The sequence below is a fragment of the Cucurbita moschata genome, unplaced genomic scaffold (assembly GCF_002738365.1).
Source record: "Cucurbita moschata cultivar Rifu unplaced genomic scaffold, Cmos_1.0 Cmo_Scf00024, whole genome shotgun sequence".
Classification (NCBI taxonomy): Eukaryota; Viridiplantae; Streptophyta; class Magnoliopsida; order Cucurbitales; family Cucurbitaceae; genus Cucurbita; species Cucurbita moschata.
In genome coordinates, this window is record NW_019268540.1 from 304,600 (window position 1) to 326,436 (window position 21,837).

At 36.3% G+C, this 21,837-nt stretch overlaps 2 protein-coding genes across 7 annotated transcripts in view; both read left to right on the forward strand.

Moving 5' to 3' along the window:
- Positions 1–1,116: 1,116 nt before the first annotated feature.
- Positions 1,117–9,841, forward strand: LOC111460943. Of its 5 annotated transcripts, XR_002713506.1 has the most exons (10): positions 1,117–1,304; positions 1,702–1,787; positions 1,871–2,110; positions 2,223–2,371; positions 3,575–3,654; positions 3,805–5,610; positions 6,253–6,403; positions 6,620–7,318; positions 8,541–8,682; positions 9,554–9,841. XR_002713506.1 is itself a non-coding variant. In XM_023104322.1 (9 exons), exons 4-9 carry the CDS (start codon positions 2,230–2,232, stop codon positions 8,618–8,620), a joined length of 2,958 nt encoding a protein of 985 aa, XP_022960090.1. In that variant the 5' UTR covers positions 1,117–1,304; positions 1,702–1,787; positions 1,871–2,110; positions 2,223–2,229; the 3' UTR covers positions 8,621–9,014. The 5 variants fall into 5 exon arrangements, 2 of the variants coding, with proteins under 2 accessions (XP_022960090.1, XP_022960091.1); XR_002713507.1 differs by lacking the exon at positions 1,702–1,787; XR_002713508.1 differs by lacking the exon at positions 1,702–1,787 and having other exon boundaries at positions 2,083–2,110.
- A 2,707-nt stretch (positions 9,842–12,548) lies between these two features.
- LOC111460773 (CLIP-associated protein-like) overlaps positions 12,549–21,837 on the forward strand; it is a 12,839-nt gene continuing 3,550 nt past the window's right edge. The window contains exons 1-15 of one of the 2 annotated variants that reach the window (XM_023104061.1): positions 12,549–13,257; positions 14,219–14,374; positions 14,478–14,540; positions 14,668–14,736; positions 14,948–15,110; positions 16,473–16,634; positions 17,115–17,212; positions 17,814–17,888; positions 17,970–18,038; positions 18,360–18,445; positions 18,527–18,644; positions 19,022–19,120; positions 19,207–19,558; positions 19,700–21,498; positions 21,642–21,743. In XM_023104061.1, the coding sequence (XP_022959829.1) occupies positions 12,925–13,257; positions 14,219–14,374; positions 14,478–14,540; positions 14,668–14,736; positions 14,948–15,110; positions 16,473–16,634; positions 17,115–17,212; positions 17,814–17,888; positions 17,970–18,038; positions 18,360–18,445; positions 18,527–18,644; positions 19,022–19,120; positions 19,207–19,558; positions 19,700–21,498; positions 21,642–21,743 (3,744 nt within the window). In that variant the 5' untranslated portion in view covers positions 12,549–12,924. The remainder of the gene's footprint in view (positions 13,258–14,218; positions 14,375–14,477; positions 14,541–14,667; positions 14,737–14,947; positions 15,111–16,472; positions 16,635–17,114; positions 17,213–17,813; positions 17,889–17,969; positions 18,039–18,359; positions 18,446–18,526; positions 18,645–19,021; positions 19,121–19,206; positions 19,559–19,699; positions 21,499–21,641; positions 21,744–21,837) is intronic. The other variant, XM_023104062.1, reaches the window with a different exon arrangement.

Below are 21,837 nucleotides of genomic sequence, written 5' to 3' on the forward strand. Positions count from 1 at the left end.
CTCTCAATTGTTCTTTTCATCAACCAAAAAAAGAAAGACATTTTTGTCTAATTGTGCCATTTAGACATGTCCCATTAATCTTAATTAATGAAATGATTCATAAAATTCAAATAATTATTGATTTTGATCCAACTAAAACCTAATTTCTCTATGTTGATAAGGAACCAATGAAGAGGAATAATCTAATAGGTTTGACCCCAAAACTTAGTGAAATAATGCATGATCATTAGCCTTTGTTAAACTTAGTGAAATAATGCATGATCATTAGCCTTTGTTGGCATTGGGTTTGCACATGGAAGCTCCAATTATCACACCTTAATTTCAATTAATTAAATTTGAACCCTTTTTTTAATTTAAAAGAGCCATCTTTTTGGCTAATTTTTTGAAAACAGTTCATGACAACCACCTCTACAAACTTTTCCTTTCATTATTAGCTTCATTAGCTTCATGTTTTGTAATTTGGAAGCTTTTAACTCATTTTTTGCTTTAGTAAATTTTAAAGCATATATGTGATAAGAGTTCTGATCTGATCATGTTTTAGAAGTCAGTTTGTTACATTAAATTAACATTTTTTTGTGTAAAATTGAATGTGTTAGTTTTTGAAAGGTCCGCCTTCTTTCTTCTTCAATATCCTACATTATTTGATGTTTTTAATGTTGTTCGGGTGCGCCTACTCTTTTTATGTTTGATATATTTGTTGTTGCTTGATACATAAAGGTAAAAATTAAAATTCTTGTGGATAATTAGAAATAAATTTATGCAGATTTGAAGTAAGGATTAAAAATTTAGATAAAATTCTTGAATTAAATAAGATTAATGAATTTGTAAATAAATAAAATATTTGTATGCGAAAATAAAATAAATAATTATCCACTCCCCTCGCCATTTTTAAGGCCCAACCACAATATTTGGAAGTTATGGGCCCATAAGGGTCCAAACATGGAATGAAGAGAACCCTTGAAGGTGAATCCTTTCAATGGGCCAGAAGAATTAGACTCCGTAATGGGCCATGGCCCATTATGGGCCCATTACGGAGTCTAATTCTTCTTGTAGTTTTTATAGCCGAAGAGATTATAAAAAAAGGACCTTTAAATACATCACATTCTATAAAAATATTTCAAGTCGGTGCAGAAAGGGAGCAAAAAAAATTCTTCTACCCGTACGTAATTCCCTTCTTCTTTTTCACTATCCCGGGTACTGGCCGAATCTCCGTGCCACTTTACCGGCGATGTTTCCGGCCACTCTCCCGGCTCTGACCTGACTACTTTTCAACCTTTCAGTCGCACTCTCTGTGGAATGCTTCTGTAAGTGTCAGAATGTTGGTTGGTTCTTTATCCCGCCGCTACTGTGTAGTTCTTCTGCATTTTTCTGTTCCTCTTTTGATCTCTCGTTTTCCGAATCTCTTCTGCTTCTCTGCTGTTTTCGAATCTCATTCTCTTTCTGTCTCATGTAATTGCAGCTTTTCCTTTTTTTTTTTTTTTTTTTTCCTTTCCTTGCTAAATTTTGAAACTAGATTATCCATTTCTATCTTTATACTTGTTCCTTTTTAGTTTCCGGAGTAAATTGTGGTTTCGAATCTACTTACTGCTAATTGCAAGTCAGCTTTGGTGTTTAATCTTGGGATTGCGGTTACTGATTGCAGGGTTTTGGGTCTTTCTTCTGCTAATGGTACTCATTCTGCTGTTTTGCTGTTTCTTTTAGGGGAAATTCTTGATTCTGGAGCTTTTTATAATCCGATTTTAAACATCCAGTTGAATTTTTGGCTCTTTGAGACCTCGATCAGTGATGTAATTCGATTTTTTTTTCTTTTTTTTGGGGTTTATCGTGCTGTGACGTAAGAACTGATGTGATGCTTCGTGTGATCATGCAGAACTTTCCGTCTGCATTGCTTATTCCTTCTTTCTGTGTCGATTGGATGAATGGCTTCTTTCTCTCTTTGAATATTCTCCTCTCTCCCGCCCTTTCTCGCTTCTTCTCTCTGTGTGTTCATATCCATGGTCATTGGCTTCTTCCTTCTTGAAACTTGGGATCTTACCTTTCAAATTTGCCCCCCCCCCCCCCCCCCNCTCTCTCGCTCTCAAGGTTGAAGCCTGCAACTAGAAACTTTAAGGTGCGAAACTACCCCCTGAACTTTTTCCCGTTTGTTTTTTCTTTATTGTGAAATTATGGAACATACGCTCTGTTCTTCTTGAAGAAAGTAGTTAATTTACTTTTATTTTCAGTGTTTTAATGAAGGAAGTTCAAAGAAGAACAGCCCGTAATAAAATGGAAAAACCTTTCCCTGGATGCTTGGGAAGAATGGTAAACCTGTTTGACTTGGGTGCAGGCGTTAGTAGGAACAAGCTTCTGACGGATAAGCCGCATCGTGACGGTGACTTCCCTTTTTCTTATGTTTTTTGCTCTAGGACTTTTGTCTCTGATCATATTCCCCGTTGTCATTTTCGAAATTTTTATAATTTCTTCTTTGAAGGTTTGACTGTGTGCTACTAGTGCGAGGCGCTAATGCGAATCATTCTTAGTCCAAATCTTGTTCTTAGTTTTATTGGTGTTTTTCCCTTAAATCCTGGTTTTCTGTGCACACGCGTGAATGTCAAACTTGATTGCCTTCTCAAATGGTGTTTGCTTGTGAATTTGTTGCCTCATATGGTTTTGCCAAGTTTCAAACTTTAAAGCTTAATTGGTGCCATATGGAGGATGTGTTGTAAATTGTCATAAGTTTTGATTTGATTTGGTTAGGTTATTTGGATTAGATTTGATAACCTTGGTTATTTGGATTAGATTTGATTTGGTTATTTGAATTAGATTTAGTCTCCGTCGGAGATTTGATTCTGTAATGCTATATAATGAGAGAGTTCTCCCTCCATTCCGGATATCCACTCCTAACAAGTGGTATCGGGATTTGGGAGAGTTTTAGGTGTCACATTGTATTTGTTGAGTGACACATTTGTGAGAATTTGGGAGAGTTTTGGGTGTCACATCGTATTTGTTGAGTGACACATTGGTGAGAATTTGGGAGAGTTTTGAGTGTCACATCGTATTTGTTGAGTGACATATTGGTGAGAGTCTTCGTAGTGTGATAATGAGGTATTCACTTGTAACACTTGGTTTATTAGTGATTGGTTGCTATCCGTGGATGTAGGGGAACTTCTTCGCTCCGAACCACGTAAATATCTTGGTGTCTCTTTGTGTGATTCTGTTTATTGGTATTGTGAGTACATTCGTTTCGCTTCCGGTGCACAACAGGATGCACTGTTTATGGTACTCTTCTCCTTCACTAATCCTTAACTAATTGTATCAAATTGGCCAATAAAAAAAATTAGTTTGCTCTGGGTTGTGTTTATTCATGCATTACACATTGCAGGAGTATCGTGCCCACATAAAAAAAGTAAAAAAAACAAAAAAAACAAAAAATTTAGCATAGGATATGGTTAAAAAAAATCTTTTTTTCGTGTATTTTTTGTAATGTTTAAAGCTTCTCCTTCTGATGCCCTTGGAATAACCAGTGTTCTTTTCTGTCAGTTGTTGTGTTTATTAGTAAAGCGATAATTGTTGATATTGACATGCTTCTTTGCAGGTTCTGTACTCCCAAGAAGTCACTCAGATGCAGTAATTATGACGAGTTCTTCACTTGACAGTCACATAGAGGATGGACTGGTAAATTGTTTGCAGGCTTTGTTAACAGTGATGTGTATTGTATAAAGCATGAAAAATTGTTGCACTGCATGTCCATTTTCTACACGATGTTTGGATTTTTGTTTTACTTTTTTAGTTGTGTAAAAAGTTTGTTTTATTACTGCATTGCAGGGTCACTCAATTGGGAAGGCAAATCAAACGCCCATGAAGATGCTCATAGACCAGGAGATGTCAAAAGAGGCTGAGTTTAAGATTTCTTCCCCAAATGTTGTTGCAAAGTTGATGGGGCTAGATACTTTGCCAGAGCAGCCTGGTTCAGCTGCTTATAAAACACCTTCAAGAGGTTCCCCATGTATAGTTAAAGAATCTAGGTTGCCACTAGAACGTATAGAACAAGTTGATGACTGTTTGGAGAAGGGCGCCCTGTGTGAAATTCATCAAAGCTCCGTAGACGTTTATGAAATATGGCAGCAAAGTTTGAAAACAAATTATGATAGAAAAAAGTTGCATTATGGAAATTTTGACAAAAATATTGATGAAAAAAAGATTGCCCTTGTTCGTCAAAAATTCACTGAAGCAAAACGTATGGCTACAGATGAGAAACTTAGGCAATCTAAAGAATTCCAAGATGCCTTAGAAGTTCTGAGCTCCAATAAGGAATCGTTTGTCAAATTATTGCAAGAACCAAATTCCTTGTTTTCTCAGCGTAGTTTTCAACTTTGTTCACTTCCTACATCTCCTGAGAAGACGTGCATCACTATCCTTAGGCCCTCAAATTTAGTTAGCACTGAAAAAAAATTTGGGACGGGGAAAAGATGTGAGAATCAGATGAGAAAACCGACTCAGGTCTGCCATTCCACTGCACGTGACAAGCCCAGTAATGTGCCTACTTTTTCAAACCAGAGAGTTGATGAATATGTTCAACCCACACGAATAGTGGTATTGAAGCCTAACATTGGTAAGAATCATGGTGTTAAAACTGTGGGAACTCAACAAGCTAGTTCATCACCTGATAAAACCTCTGGAAATTTTGATGAGGAAGCTGAGGGTGTCGAGGTGCCAGAATTAGGGGAAGCTGCAACGGAGATTTCTGAACAGTTGAGTGAAGGTCAAATGGGACATCAAAGGGATGAAACTTTGATTTCTTCTGTCTTTTCTAATGGTTATACTGGTGATGAGAGTTCATTTTACAAGTCAGAGAATGAGTATGCAGGGAGGGATCTCAGTGACTTAGAATTAATGTCACCGTCTTCCAGGCATTCTTGGGATTATGTTAACAAATTTGATAGCCCTTATTCTATTTCTTCCTTCAGCCGTGTTTCGTGTTCTCCAGAGTCATTGGTTTGCCGTGAAGCCAAGAAGCGTCTCTCTGAAAGATGGTCAACGATCACATCAAATGCCAATTCTCACGAACCGAGGCATGTAAGGAGAAGCTCTAGTACATTGGGTGAGATGCTCTCTTTGTCAGATCCAAAAAAGTCCATCGAATCTATTGATCAGATAACCAATGAGGAAGAAAAGCGGAGGGAGTTCGCATCCTGCTTAAGTACTGACTTCAGTAAGGAAGAGATTGAAAACTCTCCTAGAAGTCTCCAGAGGTCAAAGTCTGCACCAGTATCTCCTTTGATGTCACGTGGCAGACTAGGTTTTGAAGCTCCAAAGTCTGCTACGACAGATGTTATCCCAGAGAAAACTCATCCGACAAAGGTTAAATCATCATTTAAAGGAAAAATTTCTAGTTTATTCTTCTCCAGGAATAAGAAACTGAACAAAGAAAAACAAAATGCATTTTGTAAAGAGGAATTGGATACTTCTGTTGTGGGAATACTTGGAGCCTCTCCACCTCCTGGCAGGGTTGGTGATAATGCATCTTGTGTCAACAATACTCAACTTGAAGAATGCTCATTCTCTGCTCTGTGTAGATCATCAGAGACGTCTCCGGATTTAACCAACACATTGGGCGTGGTCTCTCTTGAGGTAATTTATCTTCTTATAGACGATTTGGCTCCGTTCAGTAATTACTTCCTCAGAAGTATCATTTTAGGCAAGGTTGTCATATTCATCTGTTCTTTTCATGAACATTAAGATTTCCCCCACTCTTTTGTGTTTTCTGATTTTTCTTCCTGAGGTTGTCTACCTACTTAGTTACCATGTGCCAGGGCATTATTCTAACTGTTAAGAATGGTTGGTTAACGTTTGTTATAGGCTTTGGTTATGAGTTCAGAGCCACTTAAGAATCCCTCATATGATCTGGGACTTGATGAATGTTGAATAAATATTTGTAATAAGAACAGAGATTGAAGTGGTATTCTGTTATGCTTTGTTGTGGAAAAAAACATGGTGACTGGATTTCTGATTGTCAATGCTCTATATGGAGTTGAGAAATTCAAAGTTTTCAAATTGAAAATCCAATAATTAATGGCATCTAATTGTTCCAGCCTCTGGTAGGCCGTTGGTCTTTGTTACTCTCAGTAATGTTGAAGCACTAAGTAGCCTAGGTCTTCATGCGTGGTGAATAGAAGCTTAATGCATTATTGCTGGCTTTTTCTTCCAGTAATTTGTGAAGTATTCTCTCTTTTTTTGAATAACTTGCTGAAGAACTAAATTTAAATTTTGTAGGCTGGGTTGCCTTTTGCAAGAAATTTGATGCCAGGAAATGCCAGTGAGAACCTGGACAATCCGTGTCCATGCTCTGTTTTTGAACCACTATTTGATGAGGATGACTTCGAGATGTGCTCGTCTTCTGGCCATATGAAGCCAGACATCAGAGGTACTCATACTCTCTCTAGCTATCCATCGATGTATCAGACTGAGCTATACTGAATTTATTTTCGAAGTTTGATCTCAGAATGATTAATTAGTGTCAAAAGTGTCCTTGAAATATGGGTCAATTTTACTTTGTAGCAGTAGCACAAAATTTGTCGTTTGACCTATCTTTAATATACTGTCTAGAGTATGCTATTTCTTGACTTGCCTATTTTTCCAGGAATTCAAGTGCCTACGAAGTCCAACTTAATTGACAAATCGCCTCCCATAGAGTCCATTTTTCGGACTAGGACATGGGAAAATAAATATTCAGAAAACACAGATCCATATTTGGTTAAACCCTCGTTAGCATGTGAAGATACAGAAAATGAGGAACAAAAGTGGCTCGGCCTTGTCAAAACTCTGCTCTCAGCCAATGGCCTCGATGACAGTGTGCAGTGCAACTCATTTTTCTCAAGATGGCATTCTCTCGATTATCCATTGGATCCATCACTAAGAGACAAGTTTGCCAACCTAAGTGCTAAAGAGCCAGAACAGGAGGCGAAACAAAGGCAATCCAGTTCAAACTGGAAGCTCATATTTGACAGCGTCAATGCCATCCTGGTCGATATTGCAGGATTTCGGTTGGATAGGAGCACAATGGCAATGTCTTACAACTGGGTAAATGCTGATGCTCCCTCACAAGCTTTGGTGGACAGTGTGTGGGACAGATTGAAGGATTGGCTATCGTGCGAAACACATTGTGTTGGTTTTGAGATTGGGGACATTAACAGCCTGGTGGTAGAGAGGATGGTTCGGAAGGAGGTTGTGGGGAAGAGCTGGATTCAGCAATTACAAGAGGAAATGGATGATTTAGGGAAGGAAATAGAAGGGAAATTGCTGGAAGAACTTGTGGAAGAGGTGCTGCTTAATTTGACAGGTTTCTGCCCATGACCAACCTTTCTCTTTTGTTCTCATTATAATATATTATAGTTTTTCATATACAGCCCCAAATAATCTCTGCCATTTTTATTATGTGCATTCTACCATCCCTACACCTACTCCCTTTTTGCTGTACATTTTTCTGTCGAAACTGCATATTCCTCTGCTTTTTTCCCCTCTCTCTTTCATAGACATAAAATAACTACCGTCAATAGAATCATTTTCACTCAGTTTTCCTACTGTTTGTTCTTCTTATTCCTCGTTTCTCTGCCTACTTCTTCTCTCTCTACTCTTTGAGTTCAACATTAAATAGTTAGCATTAATTATTAATTCTTTCATTCTCATTCTTAAGTTAACATTTGTCTTTAACTTATGCTTGGCTTTTATTTTGGTCTCGATAGTTTTTGGAAGAACTATAGTTTTGAAAGTTCTAAAGCATCTACCAACTATATATATTTTTATCCTAGGTCCCCTACTTAGCACCTACTTAGCATTTAATATCCTATTCGCAACCAAATACAATAGGGTCAACTGGTTGTCTTGTGAGATTAGTCCATATGTGAACAATTTGGCCACACTCAAGGATGTATATATATATATATATATATTAGACTTGGTAAGGGCATGCCAGGGATGCAAACATAAGTTTCACATTACCAAGGAAGAAAAAGCATGTGTGGTAGTGACATTTTGGAGGTTCTAAATTAGAACTGAGCACATGCTAGTAGTTGGGAGTTGGGATATGAACTTTGGTGTTGTCAAATGGCAGGCAAATCCATATGCAACACAAGGGGTCATATGGATACGAAATCACAGATAAAAATATGAAGTTTGGAAGTTGGAATGAAAATGGTTGCAAAGCAACGTGGAAGGCAAGGTGACCCCATTTCATTAATTCATTAGGTAACAACATCTGTAGCTTCACACATGTGCTGTCTCCATTCTACTTTAATTCCTACTGGCTCTTCTGTCCCATCCAACTATACTCCATACACTAATCTATATATGTACTCTTTTAATAACTCTGAGTACCATGCCAAAAACTTGCTTTATAATTGTACAAATCTAGCGCAGGAATGACCGTTTAAAGTTTATAGGCGGTAAAATGATATTAAAAGTGTCAAACCCGAGTACATATTTGGCATGATTGAGGTTTGATGTTATAGTGTACAAGTCTTATGTTGTGCTGTTCTGATCCTATAAACTTGTTCAATGTTCAGAAGAAAATGAGGAAGAACGGAAATATTGCTGCTACATTGAAACCAGTCACCTGTACCATGTCCAGCAGAGGACGAATTGAGATGTGCTGCTACTCTGGAACCAATCACAAAGAGCCAGCATGACTACCTCTGGATAAAGCAGGTTTGTATTGATACCGTAGAAATAATAGTATAAAGTTTGTGGAGGGTAAAATTGTATAGATAGCCAACTTGAATAGTTCAACATGGTTCAACTAATATAGGTTTAATATTCAAATTCTATATCCGTTGTTGGGATTATAATATAAAACACTTGGAAATTGTGATATAATACTTTAAAGAAGTAAAAAGAATGAATGTGATAAATGATAGAAAAAAAGTTGATTTGTTTTTTTTTTTGGAACAATTTGATTTTCTTTTTTTCCTTTTTTGTAACAAAAAGTTCTGTTCTTCCACATGAATGTTGCGACTAAATGATAAAAGGTTAATTAAGCATGCATAACAGTCTGTACCATTCAACTTATGTTATGTAATCTTGGATACCATCGAAATCATCCTGAACAACTGCTTTCTTTTCTTTTTTCTGTTTGTCTGTTCAATACTTTATAAGGTTCGACGGCTAGTTGTTCTACGAGATTAGTCGAAATGTACGTAAGTTAGTCTAGAAACTCACGGGTATAAAGAAAAATATAATCTCATAGTAGATTGCTTTTTGGTAGTTATGAAGTTTTTGAGTGTGCATAATTTTATTTTTGTGGTTCTTTTTTTTGTTTTGATCTTTTAGGAAATTGTAAGTTGTAACCAGGGACGACCTCCATAACCCTTTTAGACTTTGCAATCCCTAGAATCGTGTTTTTTCTATTTTCAAATTTCATATTATCTTATTAATGATTGGTTCGGAGTTGTATCAATTATTGGTTCGGAGTTGGATCAATTATAAGGCACTGACCCCGAAACTCTTATGAGGGGTAGCAATAATGGGCCAAAGTTTTTAGGATTGGATATGGTGTACTGATTGAAGGTTTTTTCGGTAGGGCAAGGAAGAAAGGCTGCTGCTACCCATCAATGTCCATACTAAAAGTTCATCTTTATCCTCTGGTCATGAAAAGAAAAAGGTGATAAATGGCTCCCAACCTGCAACTAGTAAGTGAACATGGGATGCTTCTTTTTAATATTATATATATACACATCTCGACTAACCTCGTGCAAAATCGTCTAAATGATAGTGTAACGACTTATGTTTAGGATTTAATCTTATACAAAATTGTCGAAGTGACAATATAACAATTCATACCTTATATTTTTCAAGTAAGTTCTACGTACAAAAATTGAATTGAGAGATATGACTTATTGAAGTACTTTTATATTGATTGATCATTCTTACAAATGTAATGTGATCATGTTGCAGAGAATGTTGAGGTTATCAAATGTTGAATCTAAATGAGTCGTTATAAAAATAGTTTAGACACTATTTTTAAAAGTTTAAATATCTAGAAACACCGAAATATGTGTAGACCCGTCAGTAGAAAGGATTTAAGGGAGAGTTCAAAAATAATTTTGTAATAAGTTATTTGGTCACAAATCATAATTGTCTTATCCCAATTTGGACCTTCATAATTCCAACAACAAGATGCCATTCTTATTGTCCTATTCAAATATTATTTTCCTTTCTTTTTTCTTTTAGAGTTGTTGGAAAGTCTCTAATAGTTCTAATAATTCCTCTCCACCTAATTGTAATTGTGTTGAGAATTATGACCTCCAAATTAACTCTTCCATCAAGAATTACCTCTATCCACTCAAGTTCAAATCACATGTCCAAATCACACGTCCGAAAGTTCTAGATACTTCGTTTATGTAAGATATGCACCTTTATTTAACATTAGAGGATGCTCAACATAACTTCTTCTAGTATTTGTTATATAATGGATTATTTTTAGGTGTAGATGTATTCTAAAGTAGCACGAACTAGGAAGAGTCTTGATATGGAGGGGGACGTACAAGTACTCGAAGGGAAGAGAGTTGAGATAGACACGAATCCAAGCCCGAAATGAAAACTAACTTGAAGTAGGAAAAGGTGTGAAGCAGCTCAGTGTTTTTAAAGATTGATGAAGATATAATTGAGTCAACTAAGCTGCTTTCTTGTTTTAAACTTTATGAATCAAATCGTCTAGCAACTATGAGTTAAGGTTAAACGAACTAATTTCGTCGGTCCATTGTTTTCCATTTACAAACATTTTTCCCCAATGAGATGGAGAAAAAAGCAAGAAAATGTGAAAGGTGTAGGGATCTTTTTTCTTTTTTCTTTTTTGTTTTTAGATCAACAACATTTGGAGTAGATTTGGAGAAACCTACTGAAAACTATGGTTGAATGGGTAAATTGGATTTTTTTTTTCTTTTGCTACAATCATCACTTCCTAAATGACAATTCAACCAACCCTTTTCATTTGGTGCAACTTATCTTCAACTCCAACTAATCTTCATTCATGATTTTGTTTGAGATTATCGATATGAAAGCCAAAGAGTTGGTTGCCTGTTCTTTTTAATATCCTTTTAAATACCAAATTTGGTAGAGTGCTAATTTTCTTTTGGACTAGTTGTTCGAGAGTTCAATATTATAATCAAAATTATGCATCATTTAACGAGAATGTTAAAAGAGACTATGAAGATCCATAACAGCTCATGTTCTAACTAGGATTAGTACAATAGCTGAAAGTAGGACAGGCAATACGTACTTCGATCCTTTGATCTTGTTACTTTTAAAACAAACGGCTTAGGGTTTATTAGTTGGACTTTTCCTACTCCGATTGAATTATTCATTTAAGTGAATTTTGAGAAAATAATCGAGAAAGTTCGATCTAGGGTTTTGACCCTCCTCCGGTTGTACTAATCTGGGGCAGTGAGTTGGCCTTTATCTAACTTTCTTCTTTCTATTTGTCATGTACTCATTTAGGATTGGTTGATCTGCAAACTTCTTTTAGTAGCTTGACATTGAAAATACAACATTTTTTTGAAAACCTTGCAGCTTTATGGTTCTCGATAACCAACTGCATCAGTATGGCTACCTTTGTTCCTATCAATTCTCACAACTATTTAATGTTTTTGTTTCTAAAATCATTTTTACATCACAAGACGATGCCATGCAAAAATTTACGAGCTGAATCAAATTAGTTCCTAAAGAAACTAGTTCGAAATTCAAAGGTATAACTGGACTTTATACCCTCACATTTCATTAATTAAATTTGTATGTGAATATTTAATTGTAAAATTGCGATGAATGGGCTTAAAGAATCCTAGTAAATATAAATATAATTTTAATAATTTTTTTCCATTAAAAACTTATACTGCATGACGTGGTATTTATAAACAATATGATTTAGTAATAAGATGTAATTAAAAAATTTAAAACCTTGCACATTATTATAATCCAACAATTAACAATATGCTTTCGGGATAAAATAAAATATTATTTAGATTAAATTATTCAAAAGAAACACATTATTTTAATACGACAGTAGTCTCGTACACCACAATGCCAAGCTGTACATCTAACAAAATAAAAAAAATAAAATAAAAAAAGTAAAAGCTTCAACTAATTAATTTTTAATCTAATAATTTAAACTAATTTATTTATAAGAGACAATTTAGTCCATGCGGCAATTTAATTAATTTAATTTCAATATTTTAAATGAATTAATTTAATTTATATTATAAAAATCTCATCAAAATAAATTTAATTTTGTATTATATAAAGACTTAGTATTTATAATTTATGAGCCTATCGATTAAATTATTATAAATTTAAAGTATAAAGAATAAATTGTTACATATTAAAGTTAAAAACTAAATTAGTTTCTTTTATAAGATTAAAAAAAAAAAAAAAAAGGAGGGAAAGGGTGTGGGGGTGGTTGAAATCGTTAATTAGAAGCAAAAGGAGCGGTAAAAATGTAATTTCAGTCTGTCACCCACAAGAGTCCTCCACTCCACAGTCGCTCTCTCTCTCTCTCTCCCTCTCTCCATCAAAAATCTTCACTCTCTCTCTCTCTCTCCCTCTCTCCATCAAAAATCTTCACTCTCTCTCTCTCTCTCTACAAAGCCTCTCTTTTTTCTCGACTTCAATTCACTGCCACTGTTCTTCTTCTTCCCCGTTTCTCTCGTCTGCAAAGTCGACCCAGTTGGTTAAATTTGTCTGCGCTTCTATAATTTTGCGGCGGTTCGATTCCCGAATTGAATATTTCTCTTCCGTTCTTCTCGCCGGAACTCTTGTTTCCTTCATCTCCGCTACTTGCCTCCACTCTACGACTTTCATGCCACTCTCCCTCTATGTGCTGAATCCGCTACCAATTCTGGTGTATCTTGTTCAGATCTGAGACTTGGCCTGCCGGATCCGTGCTCACCAACCTCAGATATGGAGGAAGCATTGGAGCTGGCTCGTGCCAAGGACACCAAGGAGCGCATGGCCGGCGTCGAACGCCTGTATGAACTTCTCGAAGCTTCCAGAAAAAGTTTGAATTCCGCCGAGACTACGGCCTTGGTTGATTGTTGCCTCGATCTTCTCAAGGACAACAACTTTAGGGTTTCCCAGGGTGCTCTCCAGGCTTTGGCTTCTGCTGCTGTGCTCTCTGGCGAGCCTCTCAAGTTGCATTTCAATGCCCTTGTCCCCGCTGTTGTCGAGCGATTGGGTGATGCAAAGCAACCTGTGAGAGAAGCCGCAAGGAGGCTCTTGCTCACTCTTATGGAGGTACTGGATGAGCCTTTACTTCTGCGGATTTAACGATTTCAGCAATTGTTGCCGTCTATGTGGCAAATGAATCCATGAATTTGATTGAAATCTAATCACTTGTAGTCGATGTAGTTTCTTTCTTCCGAGTTCGGCCGAAATTTCTCTCCCCTATTTACAAGAACTTAGATATTTCATTGCGTTCTGTGTACTCAAATGATCTTTAATCGGGTCGTGATAGTGCATCCTAGGAATGGTTACAGTATTTTCTTTGATTGTTTGGGTATCGAGCTCTTTTATCCGTTCTTGGCCTTAAAGCTTATTTAGTAGGCCCAGATTTGTTGATGCTTAGAACCAGCAAATTACACCTTGTGTTGGCTACATATTCATTAACCAATATCATTTCCCATTAATTTTGATCGGCGGCTATGGGTTTTTTATCAAGTCTTCGACGTAAGAATAATCTGTGTCAATCTCTGTCTATCCTTACTGTTCACATGTAGGTTGCAAATATGGCCATATGACCATAGAATACTAAGGTCGACTTACCTCCCTGATCGCAGTCAAAAAAATTTCAGGTGGCAGTTATCTTAGTGAACTTTTTATTTTTCCTTTTTAATGGGGGGTGTAAGTGTCCCCTCCTAACATTATTAATTCTATGAAGGAGCTATTGCCGCTTTTCGCGGTTTCTGTAAGATAGACTGATATATGTATCTCTTGTACTGTTAGTTCAAGGCTAATCTTTGTTTTTTTATATGGCAGGGCGAGATTTAAGTAGTTGAATTCATGGAGTGAGAAAATGAAAAAAAATTATTTTCTTCTTGTATCCAATATATTGTTTATTATTCACTCAAAACTTTTTCCTTGTTTTGTTTGCTTGCCTGCGTAAGGAAAGAGCATGTAGAATTCTTGTCTTTTTTATATGGTCTTGCTGAAAGGAAACAATGCACACGACATACCTAATAAAGGTTGCTGCCTACAGATTTCTTCTCCAACAATCATTGTTGAAAGAGCTGGCTCTTATGCATGGTCACACAAAAGCTGGAGAATACGGGAAGAGTTTGCAAGAACTGTTACAGCAGCCATTGGCTTATTTGCATCAACTGAGCTTACACTTCAGCGGGCTGTACTACCTTCGGTATGAAACTGAATTTCCAAAACATAAGAAAAACGAAAAACCTTTTTGTCTGGTAACTTTTTTCCATCTTAGAAGTGAACTTGATAAAGGTTTTTCTCTACAGATTTTGCAGATGTTAAATGATCCAAACCCTGGAGTTAGGGAAGCCGCTATAGTCTGTATTGAGGTTAGCGACCTTGAGTTAATTGCAACAATGGGCATTCTGGTTCAAGCTTATGTCAATGTCAGATAGTGTCAATTGCAATATGCTATTGTTGAATTCAGCGATTAGACTTAAAGTTTCTTTTCTTCAGGAGATGTATACACAGGCTGGGCCACAGTTGCGTGATGAGCTTCAGCGCCATCACCTTCCTACCTATATGGTAAGCTTTTTCTTCGATCATCTCTTCTTCCCCCCTTTCCCTTTTTGTTATAAGGATGCGTTTAGTCCCTTATTCCTAATTTCTTTTATGATTAGAAAGTGCTTGAATGCTTATAGTTTTATTTTACTTCAGATAAAGTAGCAATCTAATTTATGGAAATGGATGTTACTATTATAATTTTCTGAATTTTTGTTTTATCATCTACCTCCAGGTGAAAGATATTAATGCTCGTCTTGAGAAAATTACACCTCAAGTTCGGTCCTCAGAAGGACTAGGTAGTTTTTCAGTTGGAGACATGAAGCCTGCAAATATTAACCCTAAAAAAAGTAGTCCGAAGGCTAAGAGTTCCAACAGGGAGGTTTCTCTTTTTGGAGGTTAGTTTTTAGTTTATATTTGAATAGTCTAGCAAAAACAACCAATATGGGTCCATTGGAACCTATTCATTATGAGATTTATTTATTTATTTTAATATTTTTGTAAATAATAAGTAGGTGGTAGCTATTTATGTCTAATTTCAAGCGTTTTATAACCCTTCTCCTTTTGTTGTCCATACCAACTGGGTAGCACTCCATGGTGTAATTGTGGTCTCTGTGGCGGGGGTTATTGTGTTAAGTGATTTGCGTTTGTTTTAGTTGCTTTAGCATGCCCATTTGCTTCTGTGCTGTATTTTTTTTATTATTATTTTTATTATTAAAATTATTATTCTTGTTATATTGTTTTTAGGAGAAACATTTGCTTAATTGATGAATGAAATATAAAGAGGGGAAAGAGGCCTCCATTGCCAAAAGGTTGATTACAAAAATAACTCCCACTAGGTCGAAAGAAGACCAAGCCTATAATATGAAAAGGGTGGTCTACATTTACACGTAAATGGAGCTAAAAAAAACTTACTTATCTGGGTGTTGGATGCTGGTCTCCTAGGACTTTTCAATTTATCTGCTAGGTCTTAGTATCGTGATTAAAGCCCTGTTTGTTTGGCTAGTTGGTTGGCTCCCCTAGCTTAGGCTGATTCTTTATTTATTATCATTATTATTTTTTTTATGTTCGTTGGCTTTTCTTTTTTGTACTCTTTCATTTTCTCTCTAGGAAAGCTTGACTTCTCATTTAAAAAGAAAGAGTACCAGATAGTGTTGAAAGAGACTGCAGAATTTGTGATTCCTTTTTTAGCTAAAGTTTATCGAAGATAACTTTGTCACTATTGACTAAAACAAGCCAAAATGGGTTGGCATGTTGGACAACCCTCTAGGGTTTCATAACTCATGAGTTTCTTTGGCAATTGAATATAGTAGGCTCAAGTAGTTATTCCGTAAGATTAATCGAGGTATGTGTTAGAGGTAATAAGGATTATCATCTTAGCTACCCCATTACTCTTTGCATTATTCTGTCATGCTGACTATGACATTTGGTTTTCATATTTATCTGGTACTTTGTCATCTACTTCAGTTAAGAGGTTCTTACTACTCTCTTTTCCAAAGTAGAAGGAATAATTTGAAATTTCTTCTTGGTTTCTTATTAACAAACAATAAGTAGAAGGAACATTTGAATGCTCAGATTTCAACATTTTTAATTGTGCACTTCATAGTAACACTTATATTTTGAGTGTCGATTTTAAAAAAAGAGTTATCCTTTGAGCGGTATTTAAAGCATGGATGAAATCAGGGCCTTTTAACCAGAATCTTGGAGTATGGTATTCGTTAAATTATCTTTGCTTAGGAGGTTGCTGCTGTCATGTGCAGGAGAAAGTGATGTAACTGAGAAGCAGATAGATCCTATAAAAGTGTATTCGGAGAAGGAGCTAATAAGGGAAATTGAGAAGATAGCTTCTATCCTTGTTCCAGAAAAGGATTGGTCTATTCGCATAGCAGCCATGCAGAGAATAGAGGGCTTTGTTTCTGGAGGTTTTACTACAACTCTTTTCTCTTACAGTATATGTCACATGTTGATGAATTAGTAGCTTAAATGAATTGAATTTATTAGGCTGACATAACTGTGATTTTGCGAGTCACAAATATTCTCTTCCAATAATGTTGTACTTTTTCTTCATATATGAAATTATTCAAGTATGTCGTATGTTGATTAACATCAGTAGTCACTATTGAGTTTGATTTGGTAAGTTGGAAAAATTGTGATAGAAAGGTTTATAGATTTTTTCTTTTTGAAGGATGTTTTCAGTATTAATTGCCTGATTCACATTTCTCTTTGATGTGTTAATATTGCCACAATTGTTCTACTGTCACTGCCGTATGAGCTTGTTTTGTGGGCCATACTATCTCTTTATCTATCTATGATGTTTGGTATGGATTGGAATTGTATAACGGAGGCGGAGTTCTCAATGCATTGGTGTTGAGGAAGGATGCTCATTTTTTTTTTCCTGATAGGTGCGGCTGACTATCCATGTTTTAAGGGATTGTTGAAACAGCTGGTTGGACCTCTCAGTACTCAATTATCTGATAGAAGGTCTAGCATAGTGAAACAGGTGTAATTGCAATTATTATTACTTTTATTATTATTTGTATCAGACTGTTGATCTTTACTGAACTTTTTTTCTTTTTTCTTTCTTTAAATTTTTATTTGATTACGAATCGGATTTCAATTGTTTTCAATGCTTCTTGATATTCATTGTGTAAGATTTGTGTGATTTATCATCAATTGTCGTTAAATCTTACACTAACATTTAGTGGGTCCAAAGTGATAATATTTTCTCTTTCTTTTATGCTTTGATAGTCGATGGGAAGACTATTTCTTATTATTTTCTAAATGTATCTAGTTTATTGTGTTGGATAGGAAACATTATTTGGTGAAAGATTTTGTATTCGGTAAAGAATTGGGTTTTCATTGGCTTTTCCTTGGGACTCCTTAAGCACTGTTCTCTTTTTGGCTCTTTACTGGTGTAAATGCAAACACACTTTTTCTGAGTATGGTCTTACCGTACTTATGGCCAAATGGATGACTGTTTTGTAATTCCATTATTAGAATCAATGGTCTCTTCCCTCTTTTATATTTTTTAGTATATAATGAAATACTTGTTTCTTTAAAAGAATGGTTTTACCTTCTCTCAATTCTACTTTGTATTTCAGGCTTGCCATTTGTTATGCTTCTTGTCTAAGGAACTTTTGGGAGATTTTGAAGCCTGCGCTGAAATGTTTATTCCAGTAAGTGAAAGATCTTGGAAAAATGTTGTTGTCATGCTGAGAATCCTAATTTGTTTTGTTTTCTGTTTTGTTTCTATTCAGGTCCTTTTCAAGCTGGTTGTCATTACTGTCCTTGTAATTGCGGAGTCTGCCGATAATTGCATAAAAACGGTATTGTTATTGCTTTATAAATTATGTCTCTTTTACCCTTTTTGTAATTGCGGAGTCTGCCGATAATTGCATAAAAACGGTATTGTTATTGCTTTATAAATTACTGTCCTAAACGGTATGGTTAGGACTTAAGTTGTTTTGGCTCCTTCCTTTGGGCTGTGGTTTTTGCAAGTCCTTTTTTATTCTTTCATTTTCCTCCATGAAAGTTTGGTACTTCACCCAAAAGGGAACTATTTCTCTCCCCAAAGACAAAATTTCCATTGGCAATTGACTTGGGCGGTTTATAATGAATTTATTAATTTCATTTTCTTTTTCATCTAGATGTTGCGTAACTGTAAAGTTGCACGTGTGCTTCCCCGTATAGCTGATAGTGCAAAAAATGATCGAAATGCTGTACTACGTGCACGGTGAGAATTTCTTCACATTCCTGAAACTTATACGATAGCATTATTCTCCTGATTCCTATTGTGTCTTTTTTTGTATCATAGGTGTTGTGAATATGCACTTCTCATTCTCGAGTATTGGGCTGATGCACCTGAGATACAGCGATCTGCTGATTTATATGAGGATCTAATCAGGTGTTGTGTAGCTGATGCAATGAGTGAGGTATTTTTGAAAAAATAATTCTTGAATTTCATTACTTTGTATAGAGAGTTCTTTTTGCCTTGTAAATCATTTTCATTTGAAATTCTTGACTATTTGTGTGCAGTATTTCCTTATCCATTTTTTTAAAAAAAGAAAAAAGAAAAGAAATGAGAGAGAGAGAGAGAGAGAGAGAGAAACGAAAAAGAAAAATTTAGATAATAGTCTCTGCCAGTTGTTCGAATTTCTTAATTACATGAATTGGTATAGCCACTCCCTATCCTTAGATCTCTTTCTTATTATCCTCACTTTAATTTTGCTAGAATATCTGAAGTTGTATGGCATAACATTCCATTTCATATCTCTCTTACTACCTCACTTCTAGTATATTTACTTGATAGGTTCGATCCACTGCACGATTACTATACAGGATGTTTGCAAAAACTTGGCCGGAGCGTTCCAGACGTTTATTTTCCTCATTTGACCTTGTGATTCAGAGGGTATAGCTTACTTTCATTTGAAAGATGTTTTGATATCCATTCCATTATTAAATGTACCATTCTCTAAATTCCAAAATTTCCTCCAGTTAATTAATGAAGACGATGGGGGTATACATAGGCGACATGCTTCTCCATCTGTTCGTGATAGAGGTACAATGATGTCACTCAACTCTCAACCATCGACTGGCTCAAGCTTACCTGGATATGGAACTTCTGCTATTGTTGCAATGGATAGAAGTTCAAGTTTATCGTCTGGGGCTTCGCTCTCATCTGGACTTCTGTCTCAGTCTAAGACTTCTGTTGATGGTTCTGAACGTAGTTTGGAAAGTGTGTTGCATTCAAGCAAACAGAAGGTCAATGCAATTGAAAGCATGCTCAGAGGCTTGGATTTATCTGAGAAACATAATGCAAATCTTCGATCATCTAGTTTGGATCTAGGTACCCAATATCATATGCTGTTAATTAGCTTTTTATCACCCTTGAGCTCTTGGGTTTGTTCTTGTTCTTATTCTTTATGAAGCAACTAGCTAAATTTGATGTGTGAGCGGCTAAATTTTCCTCTTACTTCCCCTAGTGCAGGAGTTGACCCTCCATCATCTCGTGATCCACCCTTTCCTCAAGCTTTACTCGCAACTAATCATTTGAGTAACTCTTCTACAGCTGAATTAACTGCATCAAATCAGAATAAAGTTAGGAGCCGGCAAGGTGGATTGGGTTTATCTGATATCATCACTCAAATTCAAGCTTCCAAAGGTTCTGGTAAATCATCATATCGCAGCAATGTGGTCAGCGAATCTTTGCCTACTTTTTCATCTTACTCTGTGAAGCGGGTTGTTGACCGACACCAGGAAAGGGGTTCTGTTGAAGAGAATAATGATATTAGAGAGGCTAAGCGGTATATTACCCCACAAATTGAGAAGCATTACTTGGATACATCTTATAGGGATGGGAACTATAAGGATTCTCATAATAGTTATATTCCCAACTTCCAGAGACCACTGTTGAGAAAGAATGCAGCTGGGCGAATGTCTGCAACGAGGCGTCGGAGTTTTGATGATAGCCAGCTACCAGTTGGGGAAATGTCAAGTTACGTTGACAGTCCAGCCTCTCTCAGTGATGCTCTTAGTGAGGGACTTAATCCATCTTCTGATTGGTGCACTAGGGTTGGCACCTTTAATTATCTTCAATCTTTGCTGCAGCAGGGTCCAAAAGGAATACAAGAAGTACTCCAAAATTTTGAGAAGGTAATGAAATTGTTTTTCCAGCACTTGGACGACCCACACCATAAAGTTGCACAGGCAGCACTTTCAACACTGGCTGATATAATTCCAACCTGCCGAAGGCCATTTGAGAGCTATATGGAAAGGATCTTACCCCATGTTTTCTCTCGGTTGATTGACCCAAAGGAGTTAGTTAGGCAACCCTGCTCGACAACTTTGGAAATTGTTAGTAAAAGTTATAGTACCGATTCTCTCTTACCTGCTTTACTCCGTTCTCTGGATGAACAGCGGTCACCAAAGGCAAAGCTGGCTGTTATTGAGTTTGCTATAAATTCTTTTAACAAGCATGTTGTGAATTCTGATGGCTTTAGTAATAATGGCATCCTAAAGTTATGGCTTGCTAAACTGACACCATTGGTTTATGACAAAAATACAAAGTTGAAGGAAGCAGCCATTACATGCATTATATCTGTTTACTCACACTTTGAACCAGCAGCTGTCTTGAATTATATCCTTAGCCTATCAGTTGAAGAACAGAATTCCTTGAGGCGAGCCCTTAAACAATATACTCCTCGCATTGAGGTGGACTTGATGAACTTTTTACAGAACAAGAAAGAACGCCAACGACCTAAGTCCTTGTATGACCCATCTGATATGGTTGGATCATCGTCTGAGGAAGGGTATGTTAGCATGTCCAAAAAGAATCAATTCTTTGGTAGATACTCAGCTGGTTCTCTTGATGATGAGAGTGGTAGGAAGTGGAATACGAACCAGGAATCAACCCTGGTAACAAGGAGCATTGGTCAAGTTACTTCTGATGAACTTCGTGAGAACTTGTATCATAATTTTGATTCTGGTTCCAGCAATGATGTTATTAATTTGAAAACCAAAGAGGCAAATTATTTGGAAAATTCCACACATCAAAACCTGGGCTCACGGACTAGTCTGGTGGATAATGTTGATAATAGTGTTGACTTTGACGATTATTCTTCCCTGCATTTGGTTAATGGTGAGATTGACAGCAATCACTTAGGAGTTGCTGAAAACATTGGGTATGATGACGAGGCTTCACTAGAGCTCGGTTCTCATCAACACAAAATTAAATCTGTTAACTCCATGATGGACACATGCCCTAGTATCCCTCAAATTCTTCACCTGGTGAGCACTCTCACAATGGATTTGTTTGTATCTATTAGTTATTTTCTTTTACTTCAGTTTTAAAAATTTTATATCCTCGCATTAGATGTTATGTGAGATGATCCGGATGATAGATAAGTGGTATGTGTTGTCTTCTTCTGCAGATAAGTACTGGCAATGGTGAAAGCCCTTCTGCAAGCAAATGTGGTGCACTGCAGCAGCTAGTTGAAACTTCCATAAGTAATGATCCGTCCATTTGGACCAAGGTATGGTCCAACTCTTGATCAATTGATAATCCATATTTTCAATTCAAGGACTCCAAACTATTGGTGCCTTTTGTTGTGTTTTTTTTTTTTTTCG